At 63.9% G+C, this 14855-nt stretch overlaps 4 protein-coding genes across 4 annotated transcripts; all 4 read right to left on the bottom strand.

Annotated features, from left to right (window-relative positions):
• Positions 1-428: 428 nt before the first annotated feature.
• LMJF_21_0290 (conserved hypothetical protein) lies at positions 429-3713 on the bottom strand (the record flags this gene model as incomplete). The annotated part of the gene is made up of 1 exon (XM_001682910.1): positions 429-3713. The coding sequence occupies one exon, from the start codon at positions 3711-3713 to the stop codon at positions 429-431; it is 3285 nt and encodes a 1094-aa protein (XP_001682962.1).
• A 559-nt stretch (positions 3714-4272) lies between these two features.
• Positions 4273-5901, bottom strand: LMJF_21_0280 (conserved hypothetical protein; the record flags this gene model as incomplete). Its single annotated transcript, XM_001682909.1, has 1 exon — positions 4273-5901. One exon carries the CDS (start codon positions 5899-5901, stop codon positions 4273-4275), a length of 1629 nt encoding a protein of 542 aa, XP_001682961.1.
• A 734-nt stretch (positions 5902-6635) lies between these two features.
• Positions 6636-10058, bottom strand: LMJF_21_0270 (putative protein kinase; the record flags this gene model as incomplete). The annotated part of the gene is made up of 1 exon (XM_001682908.1): positions 6636-10058. One exon carries the CDS (start codon positions 10056-10058, stop codon positions 6636-6638), a length of 3423 nt encoding a protein of 1140 aa, XP_001682960.1.
• Positions 10059-11097: 1039 nt separating this feature from the next.
• On the bottom strand, positions 11098-12888 carry LMJF_21_0260 (conserved hypothetical protein; the record flags this gene model as incomplete). Its single annotated transcript, XM_001682907.1, has 1 exon — positions 11098-12888. One exon carries the CDS (start codon positions 12886-12888, stop codon positions 11098-11100), a length of 1791 nt encoding a protein of 596 aa, XP_001682959.1.
• Between the last annotated feature and the right edge of the window lie 1967 nt (positions 12889-14855).

Raw genomic sequence — 14855 nt, 5'->3', positions numbered from 1 at the left:
GGAGAGTGGGGGCGAAAGATGTACACACGTGAGCCGCTTGCGACTCCTGAGCTCTTTCACGGCTTGCGCACCATCTCTTAATGCACGCGCAGACGCTCTCCCTAGACCCGTACGCTGAGGGGCGTGCGTGGATTTTGCGGGTGTCGTGCTCGCCCCCGCTTCGTCCGCTCTTCTTCTCTCTCGCTTGGGGGAGGTGGGGGCAGGCTGCTGCCTTAGTTGCTTAACTGAATAAAACGAAAGATACACGTGCGCATGTGCACAGCGGCCACCAGTCGCGTGAGCGGATCAACGGCACCGTCCGCAGTCACCGGAGCAGTTGTGGTAGCGGCGCTGGCGCCTCCTCGACACCTCTGTCCCGGCTCCCTCACCTCTCTCTCTGGCTGCCGTCCTAACAAGGTAGGGTCGGGAAGACATGCCGATGAGGGACATCAGTGAAAGGACAACGTATAGCATACGTTGGTGATGGCCGTCACCTGGTGCAGGAGTGGCAGCGAGACGACGTGCACTGCAGATGGGGCAGCAGCAATCGCGGGTGCTTTCAACCTCCTCACGGCTGACGTCACATTGCTTTGGTGCTGCGTTGATCCCGTTGTGCGCGCTGCCGGCTCCACCGGTGTCGTCGCCGCTGCACAATCCAGCATCGAGAAGATCGTGTACTCGCGAGATTGCGCCGTCGCAGGTGGCGGCGAACGGCGAAGATAGTCGGCGAAGAGGGGCGTCAGCTGTGCCTCTGCTGCCTGAGCGCATGCCAGCTGCGCTGCTTCCTCGGCCTCGTCGGTCTCCTCGCGAGGGCCAAGCACGCCGAGCACCAGCGCCTGTAGCGCAGCATACTCGGAGGCGGGGCTTGTGCAGCGCTCCATGACGTCGCGCACGAGCGCCACGCCATCGCGGCACGCCTCTAGCCCAAATTCCACGACAAGCCGTGACAGACGCGTCGCCGTGTTTGCCACGAACACCGAAGGCAGCAGCGCAGCGGTCGCCACCGCCGCACCAGCAGTCGGCGCCGGGTACAAGAAGACCTGGTCGTTCATGAGCACATAGGGAGGGCTGCGCAGCCGTTCCCACTCGCGGTTCTGGTCAGGCAGCACCTTCTTGGTGAGGGTCAACACCCGTGTGTAGGATGCTTGCAGGCACTCGTTACGCTTCATACTGGGCAGCCGCCACGTCATGATGCCATGAAGCGTCACCACATGCTGCTGCAACGGAGGGCTGCGGTGAGCAAGGGCGCCGAAGCGCGCACTCGTGGGGTTGCCGTGGCTCGACGTCTTGCGAGAGCCTGCGGCTCTAGCGACGCCAGGATCGGCGGCACTCTTCTCGCGCTTCCCAGACGCTGCTGTGGTTGTCGCTACGGACGCTGCTGCTTTGCCTCCAGACACCGCGGCGGTAACGACTTCCGGCACCCGTGCCACCGACACGACGGCGTCCGTCAGGTGGTGCGACACGTCCATCCTCTCCGGGTAGAGGGTGAGCTGGTAGGCCATGTAGCAGTTCTCGGCACCGCGGCCGAAGCGCTGCAGCGCCTGCCGACCAGCCAGCAGGTTGCGTGAGCTGTTCTTCATGGCAACATTGAACACACGCGCGTCGCGCACGTCCACGGCGCTCAGCCGCATGCCAGTGTATCCCTTATCGAGCTCCACGCTGCGCGCATCCCGCATGGTGGCTGCGTCGTAGAAGCTGAGGTTCGGCGACACGGTCACGCTGAAGGCGGCGGCCGGGTGGAGGTAGCGGTGCGGGAAGTTGTCCTCGTTGAGCGCCTCCTCCACCGGGGCTGGACGGTCGGCGTTACGGAAGGCGGCCAACTCCCTCGCGGTGTGGGGGATGCGGCGCGTCTCCCAGATGTACAGGAGGCGCGCCACGCAGTCGAGCACCGACTCCTGTTCCTGATGCTCCGGCATCCCCTCGTCGGAGATCCAGCGCGTGCACGAGGTCGGCCACGGCTTTGGAAGCCTCAGTGGGGGACGGCGGATCGGCTCGCTGTCGAGGGAGGTCAGCTGCGGCAGTGAGGCGCGCACTTGTTCTTGGTACTCGGGCTTGCGCGTGATGGGGTTGTTACGGAGAGAGAGGCGCAGCAGGCGGCGAGCGTAGTGGGCCCGTAGCACCAGCAGGAAGCGCAGCGACCACAGCCGGTTCTCTGAGAGGTCGAGCGCGTACAGGTACTGCTCCAGGTGCCGTTTATGCAGTGACTCCACGATGCCGTCTGCCGAGGTAATCTGGCAATGTGACAGCGTGAGCCCGTGTAGGCGGATGCGCTGATGGCGGAACAGCGCCGTGACGTGAGCCGATGCGGTGTCGCTTGCCTTGCACAATCGGCGCTCGTCGCCGGTCATACCCAACTCACCCTTGCCTTCCGCCCTCTCGGTTTCGGCGTGCGATTGTGCATCGCGGTGGTACACGTGCAGCGCCCACTCGATCGCCTCCATCACTTCATCGGCGCAGGTGCTGGTGCTGAGGTCCAGCTCCTTTTCCGTGATGCGCTTGCGGCTCGGGAAGAGAAGGTGGTGAAAGCTTTCGGGGGCCGGCGCGTCGTCGCTCTGGTGCTTGGAGAGACTCGATGCTGCGGCTGGTGCTGCGGACGGCGAGGAGCCGTCACGCTTCAGCGCCTTGCCAGTAAAGTATGTCAGCGTGCGCGCTAGAAAGATGCCGCATGTCGGGTGGGCGCTTAGGTGCGCCACGAGCTGCGGCAGAGCACTCAGATCAACGAGTCCGAACTCGGGCCGAAAGGCCACGCGCGGCACCACCCGCTTCGTCTCTCGCTCCACCAGTTCCTCGAAGTCAGGTGAGCTGAGGTACGCCTCCAACGCATCTTCGCTGTCCGCGTTCTTCACGTCGTTCTGGCTGCCGCCATGTGGGCGATGGGACAATGACTGTGCCGCCACGCCGCTGCTCGGAATCGACGGCGGCTCCACCCTGCCAGTGGCCTTGTGCTGCGCCGTTACCCGCTTCTCCAACGCCAGCCGCACGTCCATTACCAGTCCTTGCGCCACCTGGAAGGTGCGTTGCCACAGCAGACACACGACGCAGCGCTGAAGCGGCGTGAGGGTTCGGAAGATGCGGTGCCTCGCTGCAGCCCAGCCACCGTCGCTGTTGTCGCCAGCGGCCTTCGTCGGTCCTGCGGCTGTGGTGGCGGCTACCGCCGATGATGAGGACGCAGCTGCTGCGCCGTTGGTGGAAGATCCTCTCAGCACCTCTTCTTCACTCCGGTGCTGCATCTCCTCCTCGTCCTCCTCGTTGCGGCCGCGCTTCAGCGCTAAGTTCAGATCCCCGCGATGATTGTACGGGCACCGTTTCACCTTGAGCTCCACGAGCCGCTCCGCCACTGCGGCATCGAGGCTCCAGTTGAGGTAGACCGGCTCCTGCTTCAGTTCCTCGACAAGCTTGCCGATTGCTTCCTCCCGCTTGGCGGGGTCGGTAGGGAAGCTACCGCGTGACATGGCGCCCTGCACCAGCTCCAGCGCCTCAGCGTCGCCCCCGTCGGCACCGGCCATGTCTGCCATGAGTTCCATGTGCATGGTGTAGAGGGCGGTCGCCTTCTTTAGCAGCTCCGCCTCCTTGGCAGCAGCAATCTCGCGACGCACTTCCTGCTCCCTGTTGTACGCCTTGCACTTGCCTGTCTCGCGCCACTGGTGACATACCTTGCTGAGCTTCGAGAGGTCATCGCTGTGGAAGCCGAGGGTGTGGGAGAAGCGTTGATATCCCCTGGTGTTGCTGAGCATCGCGAGCACGCGCGGGAGTCTTCCTCTCTGCGTGGCAATGTGTTCCTCCTTGGGTTTAGGGATGTGAAGGGCGGGTGGGTGGAGCAGAGCACTGGGTGCTGCGGTGTGTGTGTGCGTGTGCGGGGAGAGCGAGACGAAGAAGCGAAGAGGTCCAGGACGGGGCTTTACGGTAGGGAGAGCGCATATCACACACACACACACACACACACACATACACACACAAGGGACAGGGGAGGGGATGGAGGGGTGGGTCGGGGAGGCCATTCATGTGCCCAGCGACACGGCCATCTTTGACACAACCCTTGTCATACACGCTGGGGTACCGACTCTTTTCGCAATCGTCCGTCATCGGCTTCCGTCTTCTCTCCTCCGAGCTCTTAGCGACCGGTCAGCCCCACTCCGATCCCTTCGTTCGCATTTCTGCCCCTGTGGCGAACTTCATGTGTGGTGTGGTGGGAGGGGGGCGCTCAGCGCCACGACGAGATGTACGCGCGCGTGCGTGTGCGCACACACACGACCGCTGAAAACTCACGTACACCGACGGACCAAGAGAGGTGTGCTACTCGAGCATTACGATAAGAGAGAAGGAGCTGCCCTGTGCGCTGTCCGCGGCGGGAAGCACCTCGTCCGTGATGAAGCCCCACCGCCCGGTGCGCGCGATAGCCTCAGCGATGCACGCTTTCGCCTCCGTCACGACCTTGTGCTCGATGAGCACCTCCGCGCGCCGCTGCGTTTCCATTTGATGGTACAGCGTCGCCACGCTGGAACACGTCGGCACAAACGTGACAAGCATGAAGGCGCCCCGGCGCAGCGTCGCAAGCGCTTGGGAAAGCTGCACGGCGAGTTGTTGGCGATTCGCTCTCGCATCTCGGCCAGAAGACTTGCATCCTCGCCTCGAGGCTGCCGACCCCTCGCCGCCGCTGCCGCCGTCCTCTTTTGCGGCAGGCTCGACGGGCAGAGGCAGGTGCGCCGTGTAGGCGCCAACATCGATCGAGTGGGTCGGCAGGTAGTCAAAGGGCCTTGGCAATGCTCGACCAGGCCCGGCGGCGACGACGCGGATGTAGGTTGCCGCCTGCGACTCCACGTGCGCGGCCGCCGCATCGGTCAGAGGCACATGAGATATCTGACACCCCGCACCCGCGTGCAGGCCCAGCTCCAGGGTGGACTGCAGAGCTGCCTGTGCGAAGGTGAAGTCGATGGCGCTTGCGTCGAGCACAGTCAAGCCACGCGCCTCTTCGCAAGTCTGGCGACGCTGCCGCCAAGCGAGGCCGTTGGCGGTGCGCTCGATGCTGGAGATGAAGGCAAGGCGAGCCGTTCGGAGGGCTCGTAGCCCGCACGAGTCGGGGTTGCGGAAGCAAACACCGTTCTCCATGAGGAGTGTGTCACCCGCGCCGGGCGGCGGCGCAGCACCGCCCTTGCACGGTGTGGCGGGTAGCGCAGATATCGTGCCCGCACTGCTGCTGTTAGGGTTGGTCTCAGCCGCTGCAGCGGCACTCGTTGAGTGATCCGCGCGCGTGGAGACACCCGCCGATGAAGACCGCGGCGACCATGCAGACGCGCCGGCGGCGGCCTCACTGGCCCCCTTTGGCTTTCCTACCCACTCCGCCACGACCACCTCCTCCTCGCTGACGCGCAGCTTGCTCAGCTGGGCCGCTAGACTCCTACCAGAGCACGCCTGCGGGTCATCCGGCACCGCGTTCCGGAGCACGCGACTGTTGGTCATATTGGGTAGTCGCAGCATCCATTCTGACGGGCGTCGGGGCTCCTCGCCAAAGGCCGTCGTTACACTCCGGTGCGCCTGCGCGCTGGCGTCGCTGTCCTGCGCCGTATGCAGTAGCGTGTCAGGCCTGCGCGTCTCCCGCCTCAGCAAATCCAGCTGCTCCGTGATAGCGGCCAGCTCCGCATCCTTCAGCCGTCCCGTGAAGGCGCTCTCGGGGGTGACGCCTCGCGGGCAGCCGTAGGCGAGTGTTCGCACGAGTCGCACCTTGTTGCCATACACCTCCAGTCGCTCTCCAGGGGCGAGGCCTTCGCGCTCACCAAAGGCGAGTGTGTAGACGTTCGTAGCGGACGGCGCCGCAGCAACCAGCGTCGATGGACTTGTGCCGTAGTCACTCAGACTTCCCAGCTCCAGGCACTGGGCACGCACCTTCGCGGCCCGCAGTATGAGCACAGGAAACACCTTGTACATGGGAAGCGACCGAAGCAGCGGTGGCACCCTTTCTCTCTCTCTGTGTGTGTACGTATGTGTAGTGCGTAGTGAGACGTACGCGCCATGGCAGCGGAAAGGGGTGGGGGTGGGGGCGTAACGAAAAACGATCGAGCGCGTAGACCTCGACGAGGGCAGAGGGCCTGCGGTCTGCCCTTTGTTGCACTCGCACGCATGCTCCCCTCGTCGGAGTCGACGGGGCGGCGGCAAGTGCGCAGGGGTGACCCTGCGCACCTTCTGTCTGCAGCCGTTAAGTTCCCACAAGCGGGCTCAGATGCATCAAGCACCTGGGCTAACCCACCTTCATGGCTGACCAACGTGGGGGATGCGCTGCACCTTCCCTGCTTGACTGTGTGTGTGTATGTGTGTGTATGTGTGTGTGCCCCTTAGAGGGGACGGTGGAGGGTGCGGCACTGGCACAGCGTGGCTGACGTGCACCCACACAAGCGCAAGGCCCTTCCACATCTCATCCCGCCACCCTTCCAGAAGGCTTACCGCAACACGCCGCCGCCTCGTCCTCCCTTCTCCACATGCGCACGTGTGGGACGCTGTCAACAACGGCGCCGAAGAGAGACGTAGCCCCCCGAAAACAGCAACACATACAACAGCGTAAGACACGAGCAAAAGGAGGCACGCATCGGCGCAGCGCAGCGCAGGCGCGCGCGCGTGGACGGCACACTCATGTGCTGTCCGTCTTTTTCCCTCACGGATGACTCTCACGCCACTGTGGCCGTCGACGTTGACGCGGCGACGGCGGCGGCTTCGAGAGGGGCCAAATGCCGCAGCGCCTTGGCCACATCCGGCATCAGATCACCGTGGCAGACACGATCGTTCTGCGACAGCGCAATGAGTTGGCAGCGAAGTGTCTGCAGCAGCACCGGGAGGGGCGGGGACGCTGCTGGCTGACCGAGGGCAAGTATTGCTTCCGATGCCGCTGCTGCTGCTGTTACGGCACTGCTCAGCAGCGCCGTCGGTGTCACCTCCGCGAACCAACGCGAGAGAAGCACAACAATGTCGGCAAAAACCGCAGCGGCGCTGTTGCTGCCACTGCCGCTGCTGCTGCTGGCGCTAGGCGATTTGACTGATGTGGGACTCGCCGCCGCTGCTGCTAAGGCAGGTGGGGCGTCGGCCCCCTCGGCCGCGCCACCGTCGGTGCTGGCAGCGCTGTGGAGAGCCGAACTGCTGCGCTTGCCACCAGCGGCGGCGGCTTTGTCAGCTTCCTCCACTTCTCTTAGCAGGGACACCAGTGCCTCCCACACCCACGGGCAACCGGTGCAGGCCGCTAGCATCTGCTTCTCGGACGTCATGGTGGTGATGGCTGTGAGCAGGCACGACGTCAGCGCAGGGGCACCGAAGGACCGCTTCAGGGTGAGCGCCAGCAGGGCAATGCAGCGCACCGGGTCGCGCAGGTACCGGGCCGCACGGAGCGAGCTCGCCTGCAGCTGCGGCAGGCCTTCGACAGCCGCGCATCGCACCTCGGTGCTGACCACCTCGCTCGAGGCCACGAGGAGCAGCGTTGCAGTCAGACTGACACCAGCCTTCTCGAGGTACTCGGCCCTGCACCTTCTGGCGACTGGGATGTAGCGGGTGAGCAGGCGCCCCGCTGCCTCGCACAGGTGGCGCGCCGCCTCTTGCACTGCGAGCAGCCATGACATGGATGTGGCCCACTGCACTGAATCCGGTGGAAGCCCGCTGACGGTGTGGCATCCGAGCCTCATAGTGCTGCCTAGGGAGCTCAGCAGACCGCCACCACCGCCCGCCGCTGCCGCTGTCGCCGGGATCAACTCCTGCGGGCTCACCGAGATCGGTGACACCGAAAGCGGGGGACCCGTCCCTGACAACGACTTGTCCCAGGTGCTGTTCAACTCGCCGCCGCCGCGTCCTCCGCACGGGTTGACGACAACCGTCAGCGATTTCACCATCGCCGCACCACCACCACCTGGGCCCACAGTAGAGCTCGGGGAGGTGTGGCCACCGCTGAGGTCAGCGCGGAGCCCCCACAGTAGCGCCTGCCCGCCCGCCAGCGGCTCGATGGTGCAGAGAACGTCAAACAGCAGGTTCATTGTGCTCCACTCCATCATGGGCGCTGTGTTGCTCAGGAAAGCTGCCTTGCACTGCGCCTCCACGCACTGGCACAGCACCGCCGCGCCGCCGTCGCTGAGTAGCCGCTCACGGGCACGTCGCTGCTGCTCATGCTGCTCTTGAAGGGATGCCGGTACGCAATCCGGCGCCCGCGCATGCGCGGGCTCCGCGGGGTCACGCGAGGAGGCGGAGCAGTCGTTCAGATCCACTGCGGTGTCGTCTGTGGCGGTGGTCGGCGAGCTCGCAGCCGCAGCCATCGCCGCGGCCGTCGGCTCCAACACGAGACGCGAGTGCAACGCCCGCACACACGCCAGAGCCTTCTCCTTCTCCAGGCCTAAGACGAAACGCAGCGCACGCCGGTCTGTGGGGGTGTACACGGGCACCTGCGCGTCCTGCGTGGCACAGCACCGCCGGAAGAGTGTGGCGAGGTGGTCCGCGTCGCACGCCGACGTCAGCTCCTCCACCCCCCAGAGTTCTGTCGACCCCAACCGGTTCACAAAGAGCGTCGCCAAGGCGGAGCGGCTCTCGGCAAAGTGGGAAAAGCAGCGCATTACGTCTCCAATGTACTTGGGTGTCATAATACGCGGCGTCAGCACCGGTACCAGCAGCGGCAGCGCGTCGCTGTTCAGCCACGCCTTGCACCGGCTCTCGTTATCACATGTCAGGTTGCGCTTCACCCACTGCACAATCACCCCAAAGCGGCTGCCGCTGCTGGTGCCGGCGCTGACGCTCTCGTCGCCTGTCGTCCCGCTCATAGGCCGACCCTCGCGCGCTGCCCGCAGGAGCTGCGGTACGGTGCAGTCCAGGAACCACAAGTCGTGGAGCAGCTCCCCAGCCGACGGCCGGTCCACCGCGCGGGGGCGGAAGCACATCCGTAGAAACGACAGACACTCATCGCTCACGTGCAGGTCCTCGGGAAGCGGTGGGAGCAGCGCCGCCTCGCACAGAGGCGTGGCCACCTCATTCTGCTCTGATGCACTCACAGCGCCGCTAGATGCGGCCGTCTTGGCCGCATCGACCGGCTCCTTCGGCGGATTGCGGGTGCTCGTCGTTGTCGTCGCCCTCCGCGCGGACGCCACGTCTGTCTTCTGTGACGGTGCGCCACCCGCATCTTTCGCTCCGTTTTTCTTTTTCCGGGGCCCACGCGGCCCGTCATCGTCGCCAGAGCCCGTTGCCGCGCTTGGGGTTGCAGGGTTGGTGGACGCGCACGAGGTGCCGCCAGCACCGACGCGGCTGGCCTCGCTTTCACAGAGCACCTCGTAGTAGCTCTTGAGGATGTGATAAATGGCGTTGTAGACGGGGCGCTCGAAGTACGGCGGGGCGCCCGTGAGCAACTCCACTGCGAGGCAGCCCACCGACCAGATGTCGCTCGCCGCCGTTGCCTTCGAGGCACCGGCGAGGATTTCCGGCGCTGCCCAGTAAGCGGAGCCGCGGAACTCCGAGAGGGCGGAGCCAGAGCACTCTTCACCAGCGTCCCTCCCGGCGCGGCTGCCCCTCATGGGGGGCAGTGCTTCGGCAGAAGCCGTGGAGGCCGCGGTGGTGCGCCGCTCGGCATCCTCGTGGTCGTCCTCGCCATGCGAGCGCAGTGCAAAGTCCGTCAGTTTCACGACATCGTTGTCGAAGAGAAGAATGTTGGACGCCTTCAAGTCGCCGTGCACGACGCCCCATGGGGCCATGTGATACAGGGCCGTCAGCACCTGGTAGATATACCGGCAAGCGGTGTCCTCTGGAAGCTTTTTGTTTTCCTTCAGACAGCGCAGCAGCGATCCGTGCTCGGTGAACTCCTCCACGAGGAAGAGTCGATCGTGCTGCTGCATGTGGTCCAGGTACTTCACGACATGCGGGCAATGATGGCTGTTGAGCGTGTGTAGGGCGTCCACCTCGCGCAGCCAGTCTTCCATATCCTGCGGCCGGTTGCCAAAGAGCTGCTTCACGGCAACATCCTTGCGTGTGGCCACGTCCTGCGCGCGGTACACGAGCGCGCTGCCACCGCGGCCAACTTCCTTGAGCAGCTTGTAGGACGAGTACCGCCCCCTGACGGTGTCTACGGTGGCCATACCGTGTGCGGGCGGGGTCCAAGTCCAATCACAACAGCGGGGTACGGAGAGCCAGAAGCAACGATGGTGAGCACACACTCTCAGTGCAGCTGCCGCTCTTCCCTGCACCGTGCCACGCACACGCACGCAGCCTTCAACCCACCCGTTAAAACCGCTCACGTTCTTGTGGAGCGGACGGCTGCTGCTGCTGCTTCTCTAACGCTCCACGCTGCGTTTCTCTCGCGCTGCTAAAGTACTTGCGAGCCTGCGAAAGAGGAGTTTGTATGTGTGTGTGTGTGCGGCGGCAGCGGCGAGCTTCTCCCCACTTGGCAGAGAGAGAGAGGGGGGGGGAGCGCGAGCTCTCTCTAAGAGAACACGGAAAGGGTCCCGTCACTTCTTTTCCGTCCTAACGTCTGCCGCCACGGTGAGAGCGCCTTTCGCTAAGGTGCGGCTGCTGCTGCATGTGAGGGGGGGGGCGTCGACGGTGGTGGTGGTGGTGGTGATGGTGATGGTGATGGTGATGGACGTTGTGTATTACATGCGGCATCGTTGAGGAAGAAGGAGTGATCGATGGAAGGGAAGTGACGGGGTACACACTCATCTCATGCTCGCCAGTACGCACCAGTGCGAGAGGCAGCGAGAGAGGAGATGCACGTGCCCGCAGTGCGGCTGCCAAGTTCTCTTGCTCCTTTTGCCACCCATGCACGTGCGATTCGCGAGTCTTCCACTGCTCACCCTCACACGAGCACACGAGTCAGAGATGGGTGGTGGTGGGAGAACGGTGTCTACACGGTTGCATCAAGCCGCTACCCCGTGCCTAAGTGGAACTCGGCGTGCGCATGTGTATGCGTGAAGTGCGTGTGGCTCTATAAACATCACCGTCATGCGCACCTCAACACAGGGCAACGGCAACCACGCATTGCAACACGCACGCAAAAAAAAAAATAAAAGAGAGACCAGGGGAAGACGGAGAGGGGGTGGGGTGGGGTGTGCGGCGCACCTCCGGTGTCCCTTCCCCTCCATTACTCACCCGTCCATCGCCATTGCACCTGACGGCCGCCTACACGAGCACTTCGTTGCGGGCGCGCTGGCGGCCTGCCTTGGAGCGCGACCGCAGCGCTTCGTGCAGCGGCAGTTGGCCCTTCAGCACCTCCACACTTTGCCCCGCCTCCGTCAGTTGCTGCATGACGCTGCGCAGCACGCTGCTGTCGATGCCGATGTCGCACTTGAGAGAGTACTGACTGACGCGGGTGGCCGTCTCCACGTCGCCGACGCGGGCGGCCCTCTCCAAAATTGGCAGGATCATCTCCACCTCGACCCGCAGCCCGGGGTGGGCAGTCACCTCTTCCAGGTAGTAGATGGCCTCGTCGATGTTGCCGGCCATCACGGCCTGGCGGATGAGCACGCGAAACGTCAGCACGTTTGGCACAACACCGCTGTTCTTCATCGTCTTGTACACCACGCGGTGCAGCATCGTGCTGCGGTGGCGCGAGCAGCCGGTGAGGAGGGCGTTGTATGTGTTCGTGCGTGGCGCCACGCCCCACCTAGGCTCGTAGGCGGAGACAAGCTGCAGCGCCTTGCGCTCCTCACCGATGCGAGCCAGCGCCAGCACTAGCAAGTCGAGCGTGTGCACCGTCACCAGCGCGCCCTTCTGCCGGCGCGCCTGGAGATGTGACAGCGCACGCTCCACCAGCGTCGTCGTGTTGATGGCATCGGCGAAGATCATGAGGTAGTGGCGGTCCATTGTGTAGCGCAGCGATTCGATCTGCGCCTTGCGGAAGCAGTCTACCTGGTCGAGGTAGCCCTTGAGCGCCATCCACTCGATAAGATCGAGCGCCTTCTCAATCTCCAGTGCCTGCGACCAGCACCACACAACCAGCGCCAGCACCTCTGCCGTCTTGGCGATGGCGTGCCGGTCCATCAGCGCAAGCACCTGCTCCGCGGTACCCGCGTCGGTGCACTTGGCACAGCGTAGCAGCAACTCCGTGAAGTAATGGCGCTGAACGTACTGGCTAAAGCTCGCCTTCTCCAAGACACAGCGCAGCTCCAGCTCCAGCATGAGCCAAAACACGTACTCGGGCGGGTACTGCGCCGCGGAGGACGGTGAGGCGGTGCTGAGTCCAAGGCGAGATGCCTGCGCCACGGTGTGCTGGCTGCCGCTGCCTCCGCTGCTCTCACCGTGGTTCGGGGTACGCACCGGGCTCAGCCACTGCACCATCAGCTCAGCCAGCATGCGCTTGTCCACGATGGCGGTGCCGTACCGGAGGGCGGCGCGTGTTATTTCCACCACGAGGGACGGGTCTGCGCTGTACGGCACAACGCGCAGCATGAACGTCTGCACCGTGGCAGGCAGCGGGGTCACTTCCGGCTCCCGCTGCTTCATCTCCTCCCACAACCCGGTCGGGTCGTAGCCCGCTCGCACGTGCAGCTCCACCAAGTAGTGGTACGTCAACGCATCCTTCTCCACACCACACGCCTTCATCTGGTCGAGCACAAAGACGACCTCCTCCACGGCGTACTTGTTTCGCCGCGTGAGTGCCTCGAAGTACGCGTTGAAGACCTCAGCGTTGAGCATGGTGGGACGGCGCCACCACATGACGGGGCTGGTTTCGCATGGCTTGCCTCCCCTTGCCGCAGCAGCTGGGGCGAGGAGGTCGTCTTGCAACTTCAGCGGGGTACCGGTGGCAGCCGTGGTGTTGCCGCCGTCCCGCCGCCTTGCGTTGCTGCCCAGCCACGCATATTGCACAGGTGATGCCAACGTGAGCTCCTTTGGGGCGGCAAGGTCGCGCAGGCCCACGGCAAGTACCTCACGCACCTTGTCGATGCGTCCAAGGTTGGTGTACACGCGCATCAGTGTGATGAGCGCGTCGCGGGGGTCGGCCACAAAGTCCTGGCAGAAGTCGGTTATAAAGTGCTGCTGTGCTGGGTTGAAGTGCTGCTCGTAGAAGGCCGCGCAGCCGCCGTAGTCGCGTTGGTGCACGTAGCGCTGAAGTGCACCGAGCGTTGTTGTCGCTGGGTCAGGGGACGCCGAGGGGGTGGCAGTGGAAGGCGCTGCCGCAGCGGGTGTGTGGCTCGAGGAAGAGCAATCTCCTTCCTGTGAGTAGTAGCGCACGGACGTGACACCGCTGCTGCTGCTGCTGCTGAGGAGGAGGAGGAGGGGTGCTCGCCGGATCAACGACCACGTCGGAGACTGCGGAGGTTGAGCAGAGGAGAGCGAGACAACGCCACTTCCGGAGCTGCATTGAAGGCAGCGTCGAAGACGGGCCTGCATGATGGGCTGCCACTTCTGGTTCGGTGGAGTGCGCGTGTGTGTGAGTGGAGGGGATCGGTAGGGATGACCAAAGCTGTGCCACCCGGGGAGCTGACACACGCTGCATACCAACACGGGTAGCAGTCGAGTGAAGTGGGAAGACGTAGCGGGGACGTGAGGAGGAAGAGAAGCGCGGAGAGGATACGTAAGCAGGCAGCAGAGGATAAAGAGGGGGGGGGCGGGCGGGGTCAGAGGCACGGCCGTGACTTGCTCAGCTTCCAGTACCGTGCACAGACACAGAAACACACGCAGACCTCGTCCTTGTACACTGACAGCATGAGCGAGGCTCAATGAATCCATCGAAATGTGCGCGTATGGGCGGATGCGAAGACGTGGCTGAGGGGGCCACGGGAGGGGAGGAGGTGTTGGAGCGTCACCAACATAGAAAAAGGGGGTGGGGTGGGGTGGGGTGGTGTGTGTGTGTGTGGGGGGGGAGGCGACAGGTGTGACAGAGACGTCCTTTTCCGCCCTCTACAGTCGCTTCCTCTTCCGAGTGCTTGCGCACACCCTCTAGGCTCTGGCCAATCTGCCGCCCCGCCCCTGCCCACTTCTTTTTCAACCGTGTACGCATCGCTTGTTTCAGAATACTGAGGATAACACTAACAAGCACACACACACGCACACACACACACACACACACACGAGGAGGGGGGAGCGAGTAGCAGTTCGACAATGCCAACGCCTTGTTCGCCTTTCGTTTCCCTCGATGTATCGCTCTGACATCCTCACTTCGTGGGTGCTCGCGCCTGTTACCAGCAGAAGTGGCTCGGCACTCGTCAGAGGATAGGGTTGGTTGGTTGGCCTCCCCAGACAGAGTGGGGGTCACTGGGCCCTGAGACACCGCGCACGGAGGCGTGTGTGCCCCCTACCTTCACCTTCGCCCGTCATCACGGGGAAGGAAGAAGGGGCAACAACGAGACGGAAAAGAGAAAGGAGCGCCGTCGCTAGGAGCACAGAAACCAGACACAACGATGTCCTCGAGTAGCTGGACAAGGTCCACAGACACACGCGGACACAGTGCCACTCATGCACACAGCTGAGCAGCCTTGCGATCCATCGTCACACAACCTTTCGCATGTGTCCGCGTGCATGTCAACCGTGGGCGTTCGAGTCGCGGAGCAATGAGAGAGAGGGAGGGGGGGAAGGGCTGTGGAGCGGCAGCGAGCACACCGACGAGAAGCATCGTATGGAGACATGGCCACGAAAAAGAGGGCCGGTAGCTAAGAGACAGAGGCGAAGGAAAGAGAGGGGTGGGTGGGTGGGCGGTGCCCTCCTCCCATCCTCTCCCATCGGGCCGCGCCACGATTTGTTCCTGCTCATGCGAGCGCCGTTGAGTGTCTCTTTATGTGTTGTCCCAGTCGATCGTCCCTCATGCAGGCCGCCGTGTGCGGTGATGCGCGGCACGGCGGACGGCGGGAGGACAGGGAGAAGGAATCCGAAGACAAAACGCATAGGCGTTATATCGACAGAGAATGAGCGAGAGGGGGTGGTGGTGGTGGTGGCAAGCT

Source organism: Leishmania major, chromosome 21 (assembly GCF_000002725.2).
Source record: "Leishmania major strain Friedlin complete genome, chromosome 21".
NCBI lineage: Eukaryota > Euglenozoa > Kinetoplastea > Trypanosomatida > Trypanosomatidae > Leishmania > Leishmania major.
This window is presented reverse-complemented; position numbering and strand designations above follow the sequence as displayed.